Consider the following 24,406-nt stretch of genomic DNA (forward strand, 5'->3'; position numbering starts at 1 on the left):
TTTCGGAGCAGTATGGTAACTAACATTGTAACACGAGAATTTTATATATAAATATATATAACTCAAAGGTGACTGACATAGTGATCTACCAACGCACAGCCTAAACCACTGGACAGATCGAGCTGAAATTTGGCATGCAGGTAGATGTTGCGACGTAGGCATCCGCTAAGAAAGGATTTTGATTAATTCTACCCCCAAGGGGATAAAATAGGGGATAAAAGGTGAGTGCAATAATGTCTGGCTTATCCGTCATACTCGTGAACGAGTGCTGCTTTTGGGGACTGGTCTGTTCAGGTTACGAACACTGATTAGACTTGCTTTTGCAATAGCATATGCTGGTGGTCACTCTATTCTCCCAAATTTGAATTTAAATGAATCTGTATTATTGTAAACATGTACAACATTTATTTGAAAAGAATACGAGCTTAGTTTCTTGTCAGTTCTTCTCATTTCGAAATCATTCCGAACTGACGGTAGATTTGACATATCATAAGAGTCTGTAATAGACCTACATGAATAGCGATTTGAATTTGAATATCGCTACGATATCACGACGACAAGACGACAACCTGCTTGTCTGTTACAAGCAGGTTATATATAATGTATATATAAATGAATTATACTGACGACCTCGATGGTCTAGCGGTCTAGCACACCGCTTTACGACCGATGGTCGCGGGTTCGATTCCTCGCACGGTACCAACATTCATGAGTATGATTGTTTGTATCGGTCTGGGTGTCTTCTATATATACTATGTATGTATTTACGAAAAAAAAAACTATGTATCTGTATCAGTTATCTAGTACCCATAACAAGCTTTAGCCAGCTTAACTTGAGTCTAGATGGCGCTGTGTGAATTGTCCTGAGATTGTTATATTATTATTTGTATGTTTCGTTTCTCAGCCTTTTTGCTGGGTTTTTATTATTATTATTTTTATTATGCCATTGCCATTTGAATATCATCTAGTTTAATGAGATCAGAAATGACAATCGATCATTTTTTAGCACTAGAATCGCTAGTGGTTAGATACATTACCCAACGAGGTTTGCCGTTCATTTTATGTGCATAACGCAGATTAATCGGAAAGACTCAGTATCCATAATCCATAATCGATAACAATACATCGATCAGATTAACGGTCTGTGCATATGATGATGTGGTTGACTATGTTCTGTAGTTTTTGACGACCTCGGTGGTCTAGCGGTCTAGCACACCGCTTTACGACCGATGGACGCGGGTTCGATTCCTCGCACGGCACAAACTTTTGTATTCATGAGTATGATTGTTTGTATCAGTCTGGGTGTTTGCTATGTATAATATGTATATATTTACGAAAAAAATATCTATGTATCAGATCTCGTACCCGTAACTCATAATCATAACCATTGTCCCAACCTAAGCAGAGTTTGTGTTATGTGTACTAGACAACTCATACATTACTCAGTTACATTTTTTTGTAAATACATAGAAAATACCCAGTCTGATGCAATCAATCATACTCATGAATACAAATGTTTATACCGTCCAGGAATCGAACTGGCAACTGGAATTAAAGCGATGTGCTAAACCGCTATACCACCGTGGCCTTCAATAAATTATATGTTATTATTATTGCCATACAAAAATAGCTACATGTTTTTTTTTCAGGTCAATTCACACAGCGCCATCTAGTCCCAAGTTAATCTAGCTAAAGCTTGTGTTACGGGTACTAGATAACTGATTCAAGTACATATATAATTTTTATTTCGTAAATACATACACAGTATACATAGAAAACACCCAGACCGATACAAACAATCATACTCATGAATATAAATGTTTGTGCCGTGCGAGGAATCGAACCCGCGACCATCGGACGTATAGCGGTGTGCTGACCGCTAGACCACCGAGGTCGTCGTCGTTTTTATTTACTAAGTTACATAACCGTGATATGCCACTAGATGGCACGTGATGGCAATACATCGGTCTACATGCCAAGGAGTGGCATTTGACGAGCACTTGTTGATTCAAGTGCGTATGCACAAGTGTAATTATACATTTACTATACAAATTATAATAATATTTCAACTTCCGGTCTGGTTTAAATAAATATTTGTATAATGTAGCTCTTCACGGGTTTCCTATTTACTTAAATTTTTTTATTACTTAACAGGAAGTGTTAAGTTAAATATAAGTCGTTAAATTTTAAGTATGATGTACATTTAGATGGAAATACAGTTCAATTCCTAGGATGGGAAGCAGAAGCATAGACAGATCAACTGCCAGAAGACGGCAGAACCTGGACAAGGATGACAGATAGAACTAAGTGGAAAATTATACAAGAGGCATACGTCCAGCAGTGGACTAATATATGTTAAAAGAGCTACGAGAGAGAGAGAGAGAGAGAGAGTTTGCATTAAAAAAAATTACATAAGTATTTCTATCAATTGCTAGTACTCATAATATACTAAATTTGGGACTAGATATTCATTTATTTATTTATTTAAAACTTTAATGCACATAATTGAAAGTACATATGGCGGACTTAACACCATGCGGCATTATCTAGATATTCTAATTGACACAGCGCCATCTAGTCCCAAACTAAGCAAAGCTTGATACTAGACAGTTGACCGAGGTTCGAACCTAGCGGTGCCCTCAGACTAAAGTCGTATCCATCAGGAAGGAGTTGGCCTTCAGCCGCTCCATAAGTCCTTCCGCGAGTTTGGAGTGCCATCTGCACTTGCCCCCTATCGTCCGGTGAACATTAGAGTAGTCCAAAAAAAAGATTGTGGAGAGTGGGTCAAGCTCTACCAAAACGAGTGCTTCTTAATTTATGAATGAACTAGCTGTTCCGGCGACTTCAGCCATTTTTCTAAAATAAAAGTAGCCTAAAGAACTAAAAATTATTTTTTTCGTCTTAATTTATTCGTTCCATTAGGTACTCAAACTAACACATTTACATCCTGCATTATCATCATTTTATCCCCATGGGGGTTAAATTTATCAAAATCCTATTTAAGCAAACGTCTTCATCATAGTAGTTCCAATCTTTAATTTCAGTTCAATCAGTCTAAAATCTAAAAAGATTTATACAAACTTTCATACCCTATTTTATCCCTTTAGGAGTGGAATTTATCAAAATCCTTTCTTAGGAGATGCCTACGTCATAGTAGCTTTATGCATGCAAAGTCTCAGCCAGATCAATTTAAAATTGACAAAGGTTCATACAAACTTTCATCCCCAATTTTATCCCCTTGGGGGTAGAATTAATCAAAATCCTTTCTTAGAGAATCCCTACGTCATAACATCTACCTGCATGCCAAATTTCAGCCGGATCCGTCCATTGGTTTGGGCAGTGCATTGGTAGATCACTATGTCAGTCACCTTTGAGTTATATATATTTAGATGATGATTAGTGACTCCAGTAGCCTCTTACTGATCCAGGGCATGCTCCGTCACCACACTGAGAGTAATTGCAATTAAATTACAATGATCTCTACTAATTAAGGTTAATAATGGTAAACAGTCATCACAAAACTTTAATTACACTTGTATCCTCATTTAACAATTCACACAGCGCGGCACCATCTATTTTTTGTTTTTTATTTCAATATATCTTATATATTTAAGTCTTGGTTATAATCTAAATATATATAACTCAAAGGTGACTGACATAGTGATCTATCAACGCATAGCCCAAACCACTGGGCGAATCGGGCTGAAATTTGGCATGCAGGTAGATGTTATGACGTAGGCATCCGCTAAGAAAGGATTTTGATAAAATCCACGCCTAAGGGGATACATTAACGCGAGCGAAGCCGCGGGCAAAAGCTAGTATATACATATACATGGTCTTCAATAATAATTAATTGTTATTTAAAGAAGGGCTCACTTAGTTGATGTCTCGCTAAGTTAATATTATTACAAAATAGATAATCAAGACCCGAGTTAAGCTAGCTAAAGCTTGTGTTATGATACAAATACAAAGATTTTTTTGTAAATACATACATAATATACATAGAAAACAACGAGATCGATACAAGAAATCATACTAACAAATATAAATGTTGGTACCGTGCGAGGAATCGAACCCGAGACCATGGAAGTAAGGCGGTGTGCTAAACCGCTGGACCGCCGAGGCCGTGGTATCTTCATTTTGTTTCAATTTCCTTCACTGGGGTCACATACAGAGATCAACGTGATAGTCAGGGATGACAAAAATTCAGAATTCTTTGTTTTGGTAACACAATTATTACTAAATTATTTTTAATGTATGACAACCCTAAAATATTCATTGCACAATAACAAGATTTTAGAGCTAAGGAGATGTTGAAAAAGCTAATAATGCATATTGAGCTAATATATGGTGGTCTAGCGTAGCGGGTTCGATTCCTCGCACAGCACAAACATTTGTATTCATGAGTATGATTGTTTGTATCGATTTCGGTATTTTCTATGTACGTTATGTATTAATGTTTAAGTTTATAACACAAGCTTCGTTTTCCTCCGTCCTTATTTATTATTAGCTGTTCCCGTGACTTCGTCTGCGTGGAATTAACTTTATTCTTCTAAAATAAAAGTAGCCTAAGTTACTTCTTATTACATCAGCTACCTGCCAAAAAAGTCTCGTCCAAATCGGTCCAGTCATTTCAGAGATTAGCCGGAACAAACAGACAGACAAAAATTGTAAAAAATGTTATTTTGGTGTATGTACCGTATTTATATCCATATGCATGTAGTAAAAAACGGTTATTTCAATATTACAAACAGACAGAATTTCATTTATATGTATAGATACGTGATTACTAGCTTCTTTACTACGAGGCTAAATTTTAGGCTAAATAGTTAAATGTTTAAAAATAATGTTTTCAGAATGTTCTTGCGTTTGCCGCGCTTTTGTAGTGCATCCACAATGTTTGCAGCAGCATCAACAGACGTATCCTGTATGCCATCAGACGCAAACGGATCAATTCTCTATTGCACAGACTGCGGGGCAGCAGTAACAGCATTCTAAAAATACTGTGCAATAAATTTGACAGCCCAATACTTTGTTTTTAGACCCAAATTGTTACGGTGGCCCTTAAATGATAATATGTAATTTTTGATATAATTCAAATTCAAAATTCAAAATTCAAAAATCATTTATTCATGTAGGACATTTTAGCCGCTTATGAACGTCAAATTTTTACATCATAATTTTATTTTTTCCCTACCGTCCAGTTCGGTATATAGATCCAATTGAGAAGAACTGGCAAGAAACTCAATTGAATTATTTTTCTTTTTAAGGCCAGTTTATTTACAATGTATTTTTATATAGGTGTCTATGTCTAACATTAAATGAAAATTCAGTGCATGAACAACTATTGCCATGCACGCTCGTCATTCAAGTAATCGTTTAGTGAGTAATAGGCTTTGCTCAGTAAATATGATTTAACAGATGTTTTGAATTTATTTAAGGGTAATTCCAACATATCCTTTGGTATCATATTGTAAATTTTTATACCTATTCCCATAAAAGACCTATTAACTTTATCTAAACGATACTTGGGGACAGCAAGTTTGTCTTTAAATCTAGTATTAATATTATGAATATTGCTGTTTTTTGGAACTATACTAACTAACATAGGCTACTATACTAACATAGGCTAAGTACAATTGTTACTAACAAATTGGATCTCTGTTATCTGAATAAATAAATTTAAATAAATAAATATTTCGTGATTGATAACCCTGGTATGACGGCATCTGACATTTGACTAGGTATATTATGGTCTACGGATGCGGCATGCTAAATTGATTAGCTAATGATAAATGACTACAGTTTACGTGATATTTTGTACCGACATACATACAAAATATTTATGCAAAGTTATTTCTTGTATGTACCGGTTAGAGATTGTAGTTAAGATCCGTTATTGAGGTTATACGGGTCAATTGAACCTAAATATAATATTGTTGTTGAATGTTCATAGAATATTAGAAATATTTGACGACCTCGGAGGTCTAGCGGTCTAGCACACTGCATTACGTCCGATGGTCGCGGGTTCGATTCCTCGCACGGCACACATAATTGTATTAATGAGTATGATCGTTTGTATCGGTCTGGGTGTTTTTATGTATATTATGTATGTATTTACAAAAAAAAGTCTATGTATATGTATCAGATATAGTACCCATAACACAAGCTTTAGCTAGCTTAACTTGGGTCTAGATGGCGCTGTGTGAATTGTCCCGAAAACAAAGATTCACTCTATCTATTAAAAAAAACGTTACGTAGTTTTAAAGATTTAAGCATACATAGGGACGGACAGACAGCGACAGCGACTTTGTTTTATATTATGTAATGATATCATCATTAATATAGTCAAAATGATTAAATTAATTTTATTTGAATAAAGAATTTTCTATTACATACCAATTTACACATCGCTAAATAATAGAAATAATCTTTATTCAAATAAACTTAACAAAAGCACTTTTGAATAGTCATATTTTTTATTCTACCACTCATTCGGAACGCAGACTCATCACAAGAAGAATGAGCAAGAAACTTGAGTATTGCTCATTTAAATAAATGTTGTTATAAGTAAATACACATTAACAAGGATTAGGCATGCGACATTCGACATAGCAACCCGGCTAACGCTCAATCTTTGTGCAAATAGATAATATTGTCGGCCCTATGAATTTTGAGTTAGATATTTTTGTAAAAACATTCCGAATGAGTGGTAGAATAAAAAAATATATTTATTCAAAAGTGTTTATATTTTTATTTGAATAATGACTATTTCTATTTCTTTAAGCAACGCTTCGCTTGCGAAGCGAAGCAGTGGTGAATTAGCTGAGACAGACATATCCAGAGGCGACGAATTTGTATGGTCTCCCTCTAACATAACAGTTCTCAATTTACCAGAAAAAATATTCAAATGTCTTATAAAATAATTTATAAATGATAATGGTTTTGTAGAAAATATCTAACTTAAAAATCATAGCGCTGACAATGTTATCTGATTGAACAGAGATAAAGTGCGTAGCGGTTTCTATGTTGATTGTCGCATGCCTAATCCTTGTTGTTAATTAAATATAATTAAATCAATATTTATTTAAAAGAGCAACACACAAGTTTCTTGCTTATTCTTCTTGTGATGAATCTGCATTCCGAATGAGCGGTAGAATAAAAAAACTTGACTATTCAAAAGTGCTTATATTAAGTTTATTTGAATAAAGATTATTTCTATTAGTTTTTTGTCTATTTATATAAACTAAAACCTTGTCTAAGCGATGCTGTGAATTACTTGAGACAGAAATATCCACAGGCGAAGAATTTGTATGGTCTCTCTCAAATATACAATCCTCTTAAGATACATCAATTACATATTGCATGAATGTAATAACTCAAGCCGCGTCAGCTACACCAATGTTTAGGATTGCTGTCACGTGGTTAGCTAAGTCCCTAGCCAGCAGTTGACTGACATTATCATACCGGCCACGTACAGCCAACCAACGAGGCGGGGCGAGCTTCCAACAGAGATACCACGTTGAGAGGTTTTCCCTTAAATTTGGGTAGATATTGTGGTGATGAGGGAAATTTGGAGGAATAAATTTATTTCTTAATAAAAATACTTTTATCGTATACTTAAGCCTGAAAAAATATTTGGTAACTCGTGATTTACCAAATATTTTTTCAACTGGTGGTCTAAGAAAAGATGTTTTACCTTAAATTTCGGTAGTTTTTGTGATGATGAGGGAAATTTGGGGCACATACATATTTCTTAATAAATATACTTTTATCGTATATTTACGCCTGAAAAAATATTTGGTATACCACGAGGAACTGGGTGTCTAAGAAAAGGTGTTTTACCCTAAATTTTGGTAGTTTTTGTGGTGATGAGGGAAATTTGTGGGAATAAATATATTTCTTAACTAGCTGTTCTCGCGATTTCGTCCGCGTGGAATTTAATGTTTATTTTTCTAAAATAAAAGTAGCCTTAAGTTACTCCTTATTACATCAGCTACCGGACAAAAACAGTCCAGTCAAAATCGGTTGAGAGATTTTTGACAGACAAAAATTGTAAAATATGTTATTTTGGTGTACGTACTGTATTTATATTCATATGCATGTAGTAAAAAACAGTTATTTCAATATTACAAACAGACACTCCAATTTTATTTATATGTACAGATTATAACTAGCTACCCACAACTTCGTCTGCTGTGTTTGAGACAAAAGATTGTCTATGCCTGACCTCATGATCATCTTATTAAGTTTCTCGCTCGTTCTTCTTGTGATGAGACAGCTTTCCAAATGAGCGGTAGATTAAAAAAAAAGTGATGGCTATTCAAAATATACTTTTGTCGTATGTTTACGCCTGAAATAATATTTACTAAAACACAAGGAACTGGCTGTCTTAGAAACGGTCGCATGTTTCACAAACCCATTGAAGCGACTGAAACTAAAACCTAATCAGTTTGGCACACCGCACCGATGGGAATATAAAAAATGAAGTAATTGTTCAAGAAAAGGTCGTAAGAAAATCTACTATTTTCGATAGAGAAATTTTGCTTTAAAACCTTAAATGCAAAAATAGGTAAGTAATACCAGATATCTGGCAACACTGGTTCAGAACCAAGTACCTACTGTTACTCGCATCTCAAATAATATCCTAACGTAGAGTTTCTCGTATGTACCCAACATACATTTATAAAATATATTACATTCTGAAAGAGTAATGTCAGGCATGCTAAAAAGTGCAGGCCGGTTCTTTGGAAGAGCTCAGAATACAGTCGAGTAGACCTAAAATATGGTCGAACGCTGGCTGGCTCATCTGTCATACTCGTGAACGAGTGCTGCTTGTAGGGACTGGTCTGCTCTAATTACTACGACTGATTTACTCTTATTTAGTTGCCTAACCAGTTGGTTGTATAATTATATTTTTTTCTATTTGAGTATTTAATTAAATTAGTGTTAATTGGTGGTTTGTATTCACACACTTAAACTTAAAATGTAAAGTAACAATAAAATAAAAAAATTGTGCGGTTGGTGGTACGTTTCGACTTGTAAATGTAAACTTACAAGGATTATTTAAAAGAGCAACACACAAGTTTCTTTCTCGTTCTTCTTTCCGAGCGAGCGGTAGATAAAATTTTTTTTTTATGACTATTCAAAAGTGCTTAAATTAAGTTTATTTGAATAAATGATTTTCTATTCTATTCTTTCAATTCTATATCATACAAAAATCAATATATCACATTCAAACGATACCTAAATCACCTGCTTTCTAAATCCACTCCAGTAATCAAATATAACTACAACAACGACGTCGTAAACATAACAATCAATTGTTTAATGATGTTTCTGAATTACATGTAACTCCACTACTACGTGGTAATCCGGTTGTGGTCATAAATCACGGGTGTCATTCAAAATACATTACTGGATGTGAACCTGCGACTGGGTCAGTTCATCAACTACGGAAAGATGTAATGATGATATACACACTTGCAAGGTGCATACTATTTTGCTGAACTGTTTTTTTACAATTACTAGCTGAAATAGAAATATTCTTTATCTGTATTATTGTAAACATGTACAACATTTATTTGAAAATAATACGAGCTGAGTTTCTTGTCAGTTGTTCTCATCTCGAAGTCATTCCGAACTGACGGTAGATTTGATATATCATAAGAGTCTGTAATAGACCTACATGAATAAAGATATTTTGAATTGTATTCAATTGAACCGTTTATGTAAATGTAGGTTATCACTTATTTACTTAAACATGGCATTTGGTTTAATAAAAAAAATATTTCAAAAATTGCATATATTGCTTCTCAATAGTCGAAAAAATAATAGGAAATAGAAATAGATATAATCTTTATTCAAATAAACTTAATATAAGCACTTTTGAATAGTCAAGTTTTTTTATTCTACCGCTTATTCGGAATGCAGATTCATCACAAGAAGAATAAGCAAGAAACTTGTGTGTTGCTCTTTTAAATAAATATTGATTTACTTATATTTAATTAACAACAAGGATTAGGCATGCGACAATCAACATAGAAACCGCTACGCACTTAATCTCTGTTCAATCGGATAATATTGTCAGCGCTATGAATTTTAAGTTAGATATTTTCTACAAAAACATTATTATCATTTATAAATTCTTCAATGTTATAATAAGATTTCTTACAAAGAAAATATTTTATGACACATTTGAATTTTTTTTCTAGCAAATTGACTACAGACTAGGAAAAAATTATAGGCTGTATTTAGAAATGGTCTTACCTCCTTGATCCTCTGCAGGAGAGGTTCCAACCAGTGCACGTTGCATTCCACGTGCGAGTCCAGGAACGTAAGTACTGGTGCGGTGGCTGCGTCCGCTCCTCTCACGCGGGACCTCATCAGGCCCTCGCGTTTGGAGTTCCTGATGACGTGCACCTTGCGGATCGCTCGCAGTGAAGCCCCGTCCTCAGCTAGTACAAATTGTAGATATGTTTATTATAAAAAAAAATACTATATGATTAAAAGTCATAAACAATAAAGTATTTTTTTAATATTCCCGTAGTATGTTTGCTGAGGCAAATGTTGATGGCAATTATATAATTACTAGCTACTAGCTACTCGCCCCGACTTCGCACGGGTGTACATGTATTATATATATAAACCTACTTCTCTATCTATTAAAAAACCTGAATCACTTTATCTATTAAAAAAAAACCTGCTTCAAAATCCGTTGCGTAGTTTTAAAGATTTAAGCATATATAGGGACAGACAGCGACAGCGACTTTGTTTTATACTATGTAATGATAACATTTCTGATCAATTCACATAGTACGTACCATCTAGTCCCAAGCTAAGCAGAACTTATGTTATAGGTACTAAATAACTCATATACATTTTTTTAGAAATCTAAATATATATAACTCAAAGGTGACTGACATAGTGATGTATCAATGTACAGTCCAAACCACTGGACGGATCGGGCTGAAATTTGGCATGCAGGTAGATGTTATGACGTAGGAATCGGCTAAGAAAGTATTTTGAGTAATTCTACCCCCAAGGGGATAAAATAGGGGATGAAAGTTTGTATGAAACTTTGTCAATTTTAAACCGATTGGGCTGAGACTTTGCATGCATAAAGCTACTATGACGTAGGAATCCCCTAAGACGTTGTCGACCTTTTAAAAAGGAAATAACCTCTTTTCTTGAAGGTTCCAATATCGTATCGGCTCTGAAATACCATTGCTGGAAGGTGATTCCACAATGTGGTTGTGCGAGGCAAAAAGTTTATATATTATATGTGTGGCCGCGGTTTCACCTATGTTATAATTCAATATATAAATTTCACTACAAAATATAGTCTATACATTTCTGATGTATTATCTATATTACTGTAAAGTTACATCAAAATCCGTTGACTAGTTTTTGCGTGAAAGAGTAACAAACATCCATACAAACTTTCGCGTTTATAATATTGAGATATATACATATATAGAGTGTTTTTTTTAATGTGAATACATATAAGTCGTACATATAAAAAAGTGAATCGTAAACAACACTATTGTTTCATTAACAATCAATGAGAAAACTTAACAATTATGCCATTAAAATGGTAGAACAGACATGGTCAATATGCGGGTCGCAAGTTCATGGTACACATAACTTTATACAAAGTTAAATTTTCATAATTTTGACTTTTTACAGTTTTAGATGTTCATATGATAAGTCTAGTAGTTTCGGTATTAATAGTAGCTACAGTATCACTACATAGTATAAAACAAGTCGCTGTCGCTGTCTGTCCGTCCTTATATATGCTTATATCTTTAAAACTACGCAACAGATTTTGAAATTTTTTTTTAATAGATAGAGTAATTCAAGAGGAAGGTTTATATATATAATTCATGTACACCCGTGCGAAGTCTGGGCGAGTAGCTAGTTTAATTAACGAATTGAAAGTATTTGTTTTTGTAGAATTTATTTTCTTAGTTGTGAATTTTATTTTTAATAACTACCTTTTTTAGTTTTTGGTTCATTGTACTAGTGTATATATATCTTATAAGAAATACCTACACTGCCCAGTTCTTTAATTAATAATAATTGCGGCCGAATTATAAAAATGTTGAGCTGGAATGTTTGTGTAACCGTTAGTAGAGTGTGAATGATAATAATTGTGAGTAACTACAAACTGTGCATTCTTGTATGTATGTATGTATGTATGCATCCACAGGGGTTAATAAAAATATAATATGACTAGCTGTTCCCGCGACTTCGTCCGCGTGGAATTTAACTTTAAAAAATTAGCCTAAGTTACTCCTTATTACATCAGCTACCTGCCAAAAAAAGTCCCGTCAAAATCGGTCCAGCGGTCGAAATCGGTTCAGAGATTAGCCGGAACAAACAGGCCGACAGACAGACAAAAATTGTACAAAATATTATTTTGATGTATGTACCGTATTTATATTCATATGCATATGGTAAAAAACGGTTATTTCAATATTACAAACAGACACTCCAATTTTATGTATATGTATAGATGTGTTTAGCTATTGTTACTCAGAAATCGATACACTTTCAAGAATACACAAGATTTCTTGTAATGATACTTATTCCAGGTACCGAGTATTGATTAATGTATACGTTTTATAATCATTCAGTAAGTATAGCTCGGCCGTCATACTCGTGAACTGCTTATGGAGGTCTGGACTGTTCGGGTTCCTGTTTGATTAGACTATTTACTTTTGATAAAATTGTAATAGTGTTTGCTATTTGAAAATAATATATTAAAATGTTATATGAATGGGCCGCTTTAAGTTTAAATTTAATATGTTTCTTAAAATTATATTAATTATTTATTTATGTCAGACAACAAAAGTCCATATACGTAAATTTTTAATTATGATGATTATAGCTTTATAATTTACTATATGTATATGTACTATATACTTGATTAAAATTGATAAGATTGCGGTAGATTAAAAAAAATGTAATGACTATTCAAAAGTGCTTCAATGTAAGTTTATTTGAATAAATGATTTTCTATTCTAAAAAAAAAAAGATAGATCGTAAAGACAATTGCATTCATAAATTGTTTTAACTATTATCTATACATCTATACATATAAATAAAATTGTAGTGTCTGTTTGTAATATTGAAATAACCGTTTTTTGCTACATGCATATGAATATAAATACGGTACATACACCAAAATAACATTTTTTACAATGTTTGTAAGTCTAATCTCCGAAATGGCTGGACCGATTTTGACGGGAATTTTATTGGCAGATAGCTGATGTAATAAGGAGTAACTTAGGCTTTAGACTTTATTTTAGAAAAAAAATAACGTCAAATTCCACGCGGACGAAGCGCAAGAACAGGTAGTTTTTTATAAAGTTTTAGTTGGGAGATAACATTCTAAAGGGAGTTGAAACTTTCATAATCAAATATAATTTTGATAAAATTTGAAATGTATGATATATATATGTTCAACTTACGATTGTCGCTGTAGTCGTCGACTAGGATGATTTCCTTGATGAGGTATTCTGGACTTCTGTTCAGGACGCTGCAAAATAACACGTATGTTAATGTCACGGACTGTCCGACTAATATACAAAAACATACAATACTTGTATGTTTTTGTATATTAGTAACAGACACCGTTTTGTTTTCTTGGTATGTAACGCTAAAAAGAATTGAACTATACTTATATTTGTAAGAAGCACTAATTATGATGGACGACTGAGGTCTTGAAGCCGGCCACCGCAAGGGAAACCCCAAGTAGCGCCCGTGACCTGCGACACGGGTGCAGGTTCAAAAGGCCCTTCTAGAATGCATCAACACTCACAACCACCACCTGCAGCTTCCCCCCAGGCCCAACTAAGACCGGGATAAACCCATTGCTAATACAATTCACTTTAATATCCAAAACACAACCGGCACGCTCTGCGCTCGTCGACTGAATGCCGCGGCTCACGCTACGAAAGAGGATTATTCAACTACCGACCTCCGTATTTATAGACCGAAGTCAGTGTAGTAGGTTGGTCTATAAATACTAGATGGCGCTATTTACAATATTCGTAATAATCCTTACATTGGGTACTTCATTAGTACTAAAAACAAACTACCTTCTTTTAATATATTTTTAAAATATCGGATTTTTTCTACAATAATGATGTGAATTCTAACATATTATAGAACTCCATAGATTTTTATAGAATTGCTAGCTGTCCCGGCAAACGTTGTTTTGCCTTAAGATTAAAAAAAAAATTTCGGGGGTGGACTACACCTAACATTTAGGGGGGTGAAAAATATATGTTGGCTGATTCTCAGACCTACTCAGTACGCTCACAAAATTTTAATTGAGAATCGGTCAAGCCGTTTCGGAGGAGTATGGGAACGACAGTTTAGATAATAATTGCACGGAAATTGTTTCAAATTACAATTATTAGATCTTGATGTTCTTTATAAATTGTATTTTAGTTAATTTTCAATCTTATTGTCACAAAAAAAAACCTTTACGGATTAAGAAATAAATGCACTAATGAAAAAAATCTTATATATAAAATTCTCGTGTCACAGTTTTCGTTCCCATACTCCTCCGAAACGGCTTGACCGATTCTCATGAAATTTTGTGAGCGTATTGAGTAGGTCTGAGAATCGGCCAACATCTATTTTTCATACCCCTAAATGTTAGGGATAGTACACCCCTAATTTTTTATTTTATTTATGGTAATAAACGTTTGCCGGGACAGTTAGTATATATATATATGTATATATATATATATATATATATATATATATATATATATAAACACCTCTTTGGGCACTTTGTTGATCACGCCACAACCTACACACTTGCCGATTCCACCTTTTGCACTGAATAACTTGACTCCTATCGCGTATATCTCAGGCGGTATGGCAACGTCGCATTCTATTTTGCGATGCGCTCATATATATTCGTCGATAGTACGATATACTCGACACTTTTTTTACTAATAATTCGTGACTGAATGGCTCCGAACGGCTAAATTTTTGGTATACACAAAGACTTTTTGGCTCTGAATATATTCCAAAAATCAATTAATTATGTTGATCACTTTATATACTCGTCCTTACTGCGATACTTACTTTCATCCGAATATATATAGATACCGTAACGGTCTATCAATTATGACTTTATTAATTTACTAATGTAGATATTTTATATTCGCAATGCTCCATACATGCAAGCTCCAGCAACGGTGGAGGCAGGGTCCCCCCTGCACCGTACACCGCACCCCGCGCACACAAACAAATTAGATATTTTTTGAATACACAAAGACTTTTTGGCTCTGTATATATATTTCAAAAATCAGTTAATTGTGTTGATCACTTTATATACTGGTCCTTACTGCGATACTTATTTTAATCCGAATATATATAGATACCGTAACGGTCTATCAATTATGAATTTACTAATCTAGATATTTTATATTCGCAATGCTCCATACATGCAAGCTCCAGCAACGGTGGAGGCAGGGGGGAGCACCGTACACCGCACCCCGCGCACATAAACAAATTAGAATAAATTAAATTCATAAGATTATTTATATATTTCGACTGCCTCGGTGGTCACACCGCTTTACATCCGATGGCCGCGGGTTCGATTTCTCGCACGATGCAAACATTTGTACTCATCGGTCATCGATTGTTTTCATCGGTCTGGGTGTTTTATATGTATATTATATATGTATTTACAAAATAAAAATATCTATTTATATCAGTTCAGTATCAGTCTGTGTTAATTGTCCAGGGTTATTTATTATATTTTTATAAACGGTTATCTTTTTCCATCGCACCGCTCGCTATCGACAGTGAATTCATAGAAATGTCACTCTAAAAACAAAAATAGTTTTGTGTTTTGTATTTCAAATACTAAATGCAAAATAGGTATTTTCAAAATACTTTTTAAAAATTAAGTACCTTTTGAATTTTTGTCCAAACCTCAGATATTTTATTTATTTTAGGTATATCAATCATTACATAGTAATATAAAAACAAAGTCGCTGTCGCATCTAACAGTACATAAACAAAGAAAGAAGACTTTGGCTCTGATACCGTAACGGCCTATGAATTATGAATTTATTATACCTAATCTAGATATTTTATATTCGCAATGCTACGTACATTGTAATATCCGCCTCCATTCATTGTAACGGTGGAGGGACTAAATAGTTGAATAAAACTGAATAAGCAGTTGCTCCACTCTATAGGTACTGCGTCGTCGTCGTATGCTGTTCATTTTTTCACTCGTTTTGGCGCCAAGAGAGGGTCACATAGTCGTGGTCAAGTTAAGAACTTATAATTTAATTTTGATAACAATAGATACAAGTAAAAAGTAGGTATTATATTAATGTACGTAAGTACTGTACTTAAAAATATTTATTCTTTACTGTATGTACATTTGAAAAACTTAACACTTAAGGACTTGTACATATACACGTACATACTGCCATTTTCTCTTAAAGACATCCAGAGAAGCACTATTTATCAAATACGCGGGGTGCACCGACCTTTGACCTTATAACACCTGATTCGCGCGTAACGAATTACATTGCTATTTTTTGGTATTTTATAGTGGATATGTCACTATAAAATATTATTATTTCTTTAGATTATGACATAATAACATAGTTTACATGATTTTAAGGGAAACATACGATAAAAAAAAATCCCGTAAAATGTAAAAGATAAAAAATGGTTATTGTTGGTTATCCTTAAGAGATAGACATATACCATCACGGACTTTTTTGTTGACCTTATTTTGATACATCTCAAAGCACTAGACAACACGCATTTTCATTAAACAGTATTGTATTTTTTTATTTCTTTAACTTTAATGCACAAAAAAATTTGTACATGTGGCGGACTTAATATTTTGCCGCGTTATTTACCAGGCAACCATGAGTGGTGCAGCGAAAGATTATTGGCGGTGCACTAATATAAATAAGAAATGTCAAAAAAAGATTTATAAAGATAATAAAGATAAGCAAAATATACATTTCTATAAAAAAATAACAATATACATACATAAATATATATCTAAATATAAACCATAAATGTATAAATATTATATATAACTAAATACATAATGATCCGATAATCAAATTATAAGTACAGTCTCAAATTATATGGATATAACAGAAAGATGTGAAAAAAGGAGAAGGACAGTAAAAAAGTTACAAATTTAAATAATGTTCCCGCAATTTCTGTTTAAATGAATTTATTACATTATTATATATATTAGGCATACGACTAGCCTTATGACTGTTACTTTTTTTTTTAATCTATACATCTATACATGTAAATAAAATTGGAGTGTCTGTTTGTAATATTGAAATAACCGTTTTTTACTACTTGCATATGAATATAAATACGGTACATACACCAAAATAACATATTTTACAAGTTTTGTCTGTCTGTCTGTCTGTTTGTTCCGGCTAATCTCTGAAATAGCTGGACCGATTTTGACGGGACTTTTTTTGGCAAGTAGCTGATGTAATAAGGAGTAACTTACGCTACTGTTATTTTAGAAAAATAAAATAAAATTTCACGCGGACGAAGTCGCTGGGGCCAGCTAGTCTATAGATATACCGAGATTTAATGTTTAAGTTGCTATTATGTTGTTGACAAAATTTTACTGTAATGTTACTATTACGTTATCCTACACAATTTGTATTATTTTGGATGAATAAATAAATAAATAAATAATAATCTATACATCTATACATTTAATAAAAATTGGAGTGTCTGTTTGTAATATAGAAAAAACCGTTTTTTACTACATGCATATGAATATAAATACGGTACATACACCAAAATAAAATATTTTACAATTTTTGTCTGTCTGTCTGTTTGTTCCGGCTAATCTCTGAAATGGCTGGACCGATTTTGACGGGACTTTTTTTGGCAGGTAGCTGATGTAATAAGGAGTAACTTAGGCTACTTTTATTTTAGAAAAATAAAGTTAAAAACCACGTGGACGAAGTCGCGGGAACAGCTAGTGTATAATATATTAGAGATACCTACGTGTTTTTTTATTGATGACTAGCTGTACACGGGATTTCGTCCGTGTTGAATTTAACTTTATTTTTCTAAAATATAAGAAGTTAAATTCCACGCGGACGAAGTCGCGTGTACAGCTAGTTGTCGGTAGTCTAGCGATTTATCTAGCACACCGCTTTGATTCCTGCTTGGTGGTCGAGGGTTCGATTCCTCGCACGCTGCAAACATTTGTATTCATGAGTATGATTGTTTGTAACGGTCTGGGTGTTTTCTATGTATAGATAATATATATGTATTTACGAAAAAAAATCTTTGTATTTATATCAGTACCCATAACATAATCTTCAGCTAGCTTAACTTGGGTCTAGATGAAGCTGTGTGAATTGTCCTGAGATTACTATTATTACTATAATAAATCTTTTCAAATCAGCCGATGTTTATTTTTGCCATAATACGTGCTGTTACCATGTGATAATATTACGTACGTACTTATTAAACTATTAACTTATTATTAAATTGTTTGTAACGGTCTGGGTGTTTTCTATGTATAGATAATATATATGTATTTACGAAAAAAATCTTTGTATTTATATCAGTACCCATAACATAATCTTCAGCTAGCTTAACTTGGGTCTAGATGAAACTGTATGAATTGTCCTGAGATTACTATTATTATTAATTGGTACACAGGTAAACTACTAACTAGGCCATATTGGTGTTGTTTGTTATGGTGAAAAAACTAGTAGGTATATATATAAGTTACACGTACAATTTCAAAGACTTATTTCTTGAAAACTACTGGCTATTCTGAAATAAAACTTTAGTGTTTGTATATGTAATGTTTGCATATAAAATATGATTAAAGGTTACCAGTGTATTTACACTTTTACTGAACAAACAGAGTTGTTTAATACTGAAAATATTGTGTGGAAGGCATCAATTACTTTCAGTGCATGTATAGCTTTTTCTCTTTTCCTAATTATTATTATTATTAAGTTTAAAGTGGTTGAATTTTACGTAAGGGGTTTTTATACATTATTTCTAATGTACCATTTATTTTAAGTTTTTTAAACTCTATTCATCGAGACCTATCTAATGAGTCCAAACACGATATTTCTGCTGTAAGTTTTCGAAGAGTATGTTCATCATCTGATAATACTGGTGCCAGCATGAAGTCAAGGTTAACAGATAACTAATTACTTTTATTTCGTCAAAATCTTTAGATTACGTATAATAAATTCATAATATCGCTACCTATTCAAATCAAAACAAGTATTAGGTACTTCATGTACTAGTATATAAATTCATCAACACACAAGTAAATGATTTTTAAATATATTCAGAGCCAAAAAATCTTTGTGCATTTAAAAAAAATGCCGATACGGATTCACTATTGCAGGAAATTGTTGAAAAAATATATATCGAGTATAGGTATCTACTACTATCGACGAATACATTTGGCAACAACGCATGGTCTCGGTCGGAACGGCAACATCGCATATTAGAATACAAAGATAGTGGTAGAACGCGGAACGGCAACATGTTGCCGTTCCGCCACGCTACCGTTATAGTGGTAGAAAGAGAGAGACAGTGGAATCAGCAATATCTACGGATCGTGGCTGGATCAACTAAGTGTGCAAATGTAAGTATATATATATATATATACTTACATTTGTCTTTAATTCAAAGGAAATATAAATAATGAACGCATCACATTTAAAACAGTAATAAGTACGTACGTAATATTATCACATGGTAACAGCACGTATTATGGCAAAAATAAACATCGGCTGATTTGAAAAGATTTATTATAGTAATAATAGTAATATGAGGACAATTCACACAGCTTCATCTTTTAGCTGAAGATTATGTTATGGGTACTAGACAACTGATATAAATACAAAGTTTTTTTTTTCGTAAATACATATATATTATCTATACATAGAAAACACCCAGACCGTTACAAACAATCATACTCATGAATACAAATGTTTGCAGCGTCCGAGGAATCGAACCCTCGACCACCAAGCAGGAATCAAAGCGGTGTGCTAGATAAATCGCTAGACTACCGACAACTAGCTGTACACGCGACTTCGTCCGCGTGGAATTTAACTTCTTATATTTTAGAAAAATAAAGTTAAATTCAACACGGACGAAATCCCGTGTACAGCTAGTCATCAATAAAAAAACACGTAGGTATCTCTAATATATTATACACTAGCTGTTCCCGCGACTTCGTCCACGTGGTTTTTAACTTTATTTTTCTAAAATAAAAGTAGCCTAAGTTACTCCTTATTACATCAGCTACCTACCAAAAAAAGTCCCGTCAAAATCGGTCCAGCCATTTCAGAGATTAGCCGGAACAAACAGACAGACAGACAAAAATTGTAAAATATGTTATTTTGGTGTATGTACCGTATTTATATTCATATGCAAGTAGTAAAAAACGGTTATTTCAATATTACAAACAACAGGCTTCAACATTCTCAAGTACCATAAAAAAGATGTTTTTATTAAAAACAAGGTGTTCCCGCGACTTCGTCCGCGTGGAATTTAACTTTATTTTTCTAAAATAAAAGTAACCTAAGTTACTCCTTATAAATCAGCTACCTGCCAAAAAAAGTACCGTCAAAATCGGTCCAGCCATTTCAGAGATTAGCCGGAACAAACAGACAGACAGACTAAAATTATAAAAATAGTTATTTTGGTATATGTACCTTATATATATTCATATGCATGTAGTAAAAAACGGTTTTTTCAATATTACAAACAGACACTCCAATTTTTATTAAATGTATAGATGTATAGATTATTATTTATTTATTTATTTATTCATCCAAAATAATACAAATTGTGTAGGATAACGTAATAGTAACATTACAGTAAAATTTTGTCAATAACATAATAGCAACTTAAACATTAAATCTCGGTATATCTATAGACTAGCTGGCCCCAGCGACTTCGTCCGCGTGAAATTTTATTTTATTTTTCTAAAATAACAGTAGCGTAAGTTACTCCTTATTACATCAGCTACTTGCCAAAAAAAAGTCCCGTCAAAATCGGTCCAGCTATTTCAGAGATTAGCCGGAACAAACAGACAGACAGACAGACTGTACTATGCTATACTATGTATTGATTGATATACCTAAAATAAATATAATATCTGAGGTTTGAACAAAAACTCAAAGGGTAATTTATTTTGAAAAAGTATTTTGAAAATACCTATTTTGCTTTTAGTGTTATAGTACTTTAACTGTTATGTTTTAAGTAACAATGTTTAATTATAATTAATACTACTGCACCAACACTCCGATCGTGCAAAAAAATTTGCTGTTTCATTATTTTTTAGTTCAATTAGTGGTCTACCTAAGTTCTGGGCTAAGGGGGGGGGAGAGTCATGACGCCCCCATGACTCCCATGACCTCCATGACGCTCCCACCTGGATCCGCCGTTGCGTCTTCTCTTTATTCGCTCAGTAACGTTGTTACAAAAGAAAAGATTCCCATCCAAAAAATAACAAGTATTGAGGTTTGATCTGGAGTCACGTTACTCCAGACTGATTTCTATAAATATTTAGATTAGGTAGACTATTATTTTTGAAATACTAGCTAGACATTATTAAGTTACTGTAGCCATAATGTAGTAGCCCAAACGTGCCAATGAGGAAGCCCTTGGCAAATGCTGCACCCTGATTGGCCCGTTTGAATTGGATCAAGAACTGCTCGTATGCCAAAAAGGTGGATTTGTATAAAATCGTGTATAAATCGCTTAATTATTATTATTACTCGTCGTGACAGTTGTGGCTCAAAACGGATCAACATTTATATATATATATATATACAAGTGAAAAAGGATCAACAAAAAACTACCTATACGGCACGTCTGAGCCACAAAGTGCCCAAGGGGATATTTATATATATATATATATATATATATATGAATAGACAAACAATACATAAATTCAAATTCTAGTGTTACGTAACAAATAATATTTTTATGATCTAACACGAAGAAACTAATAAAAATATTGGGTTGGTTACATTATTATTTATATATGCATATTATTAAATTTAGTGGCGTCATGCAGACCTTAGGCGTGTAAGTAATAGCTTTATATACACATAATGATATATTTAAAAAAAGCTTGCGTAAACAGAAGAAAGCACAAATTACCTAACAATGGATTGTTAGATTGTTAGGTTACAGAACAGGTGAGATTAAACTGTAATAGCTGCCAGTGAAAGCTGTAGGCAAATGATAAACCTAGGCGCAGTTGTTTCGTGAAATTAGAAACTACTTTAGATTTTTTTGTGGATGATAATTGACTGTTGCACCGTCCTGCGTTAAAGGTTTACGCTAGCACCAGTGGAGGATGATATGATGAGCATGAGGTCAGGTCAGTTAGCACATCGTGACAAAATCATCAGGTTATCACGATGGTTTCCAGGGGGAACCGCGTGGTGGTAAACCTGACATGGTACATTGCTAGCAATAAGATCATCGGTCCACATTAATAACAATCCCCTTTCCTCTACTAGTGTAGGTTTTTTTTGTGGATGATAATGGAATGGTAATTTGTGGTTTACGCTGGCGGGGCATCAGTGGAGGATGATAAGATGAGCATGAGGTCAGGTTAGTTAGCCCATCTGGTGAAACTGTCATCACCAAAAATTTATCACGATGATTCCCATGGGAATCGCGTAGTGGTAAACCTGACATGGTACATTGCTAGCAACTGTAGGTATCCCCCACTACTGTAGGTTTTTTTTATGGATGATAATGGAATGTTGCACCTGCCTGCGCTAACGGTTTACGCTGGCAGGCCACCAACGTAGGATGATATGAGCATGAGGTCAGGTCAGTTGGCACAACGTGACAAATTCACCACGTTATCACGATGGCTTCCAGGAAGAATCACGTGGGGGTAAACTTGACATTTCACTTGACAGTCCACATTACTGACAAGCCTTATCCTTAAGCCTAAGCCTTACTACTGTAGGTTTTTTTTTAAAGGATGATAAGATGAGCATGAGGTCAGGTCAGTTGGCACAACGTGACAAATTCACCAGGAATATATCACGATGGTTTCCAGGGGGAACCGCGTGAAGGTCGACCTGACTTGGTACATTGCTGGCAATAAGATCATCAGTCCACATTACTAACAATCTTTATCCCCCCACTACTGTAGGTTAGGTTCTCTCTTACCTAGATATTGTTACTAATATCAAAGTTAATAACTTCTATTAACATCACGCCAGGTCTAGTACGGGGTAAGCAGATGTTATATTTTAACCTATAACTCTATATTCTTGACTCGTACATTACTATATTACCGTATATTACTATCTACATTTTTTTGATCTGTGGTCGTTCTAATAGTACCTGACATGATGAATTTGCACGATGTGCTAACTGACCTGACCTCATGTTCATCTTATCATCCTCCACTGGTGCCCCGCCAGCGTAAACCGTTAGCGCAGGCGGGTGCTCCATTCCATTATCAACCCTCAAAAAAAAAAAATTAGTACCTGACGATAGTGCGCAGTAGTGTGGACCTGGCTTCGTTGTGGAAGGTAATGATGACGCTCGTCTGCGGAAGATCCTCGTCGTATTTCTTCAGCCGACACCTGAAACATGCGTAATATGTAGCAAAACTGTTGTAGGTACCCCGAAAATTGTAATTGTTTTAAGACTTTTGCGCGGACTGATGAAATTTCGCATTTATAGTTAAAAATATAGCCTATTTGTTATTCTGATGCATAAGCTATATTACTGTAAAGTTTCATAAAAATCAGTTCAGTAGTTTTTGCGTGAAAGAGTAACAACCATCCATACTTACAAACTTTCGCATTTATAATATTAATAATAAGATTGAGATATATTAATATATAGATAAGGAGTATGGGCATCACGCTTTCATATCTGAAATAATAATAGTGTAATAACCCTGTACAATTTACACAGAATCATCTAGTCCCAAGATAAGCTGATCTTGTGTTATGGATACTACACAATTGACATAAATACATAAATATATATTTTTGTAAACACATAAAAACTCCCAGACATTTTTGTTAACAAACAATCATACTCATGAATACAGAGGTTTGTACCGTGCGAGGAATCGAACACGCGACCATCGGAATTATAGCTGTGCGATAAACTGCTACACCCACTAATCAAATTAGTGATACTGGTGTACACACGCATACGAATGTTTTACAGTATTCTTCGAGTTAAAAAATGTTATTACATCGTGTATGTATCGAACCTAAGCGTTATAATGCGAGGTAGCTAAACCACTGTACCACCAAGGTTGTTAATAAACATTTCAAAATAGCAATATATTTTGAAAGTTAACAAGCGATTGATGACTGCACTG

At 33.8% G+C, this 24,406-nt stretch overlaps 1 protein-coding gene across 1 annotated transcript in view; it reads right to left on the minus strand.

The window, feature by feature from the left end:
• Nucleotides 1-24,406, minus strand: part of LOC131846185 (polypeptide N-acetylgalactosaminyltransferase 2-like) — a 131,122-nt gene that overhangs the window by 25,669 nt on the left and 81,047 nt on the right. The window contains exons 3-5 of the mRNA XM_059195427.1: nt 23,553-23,651; nt 13,476-13,543; nt 10,270-10,457 (exon numbers count right to left, since the gene is read on the minus strand). Coding sequence (XP_059051410.1) covers nt 10,270-10,457; nt 13,476-13,543; nt 23,553-23,651 — 355 coding nt within the window. The remainder of the gene's footprint in view (nt 1-10,269; nt 10,458-13,475; nt 13,544-23,552; nt 23,652-24,406) is intronic.

This window comes from Achroia grisella, unplaced genomic scaffold (assembly GCF_030625045.1).
Source record: "Achroia grisella isolate CSIRO2021 unplaced genomic scaffold, CSIRO_AGI_Agris_v1 utg504, whole genome shotgun sequence".
In the NCBI taxonomy this organism is placed as follows: Eukaryota; Metazoa; Arthropoda; class Insecta; order Lepidoptera; family Pyralidae; genus Achroia; species Achroia grisella.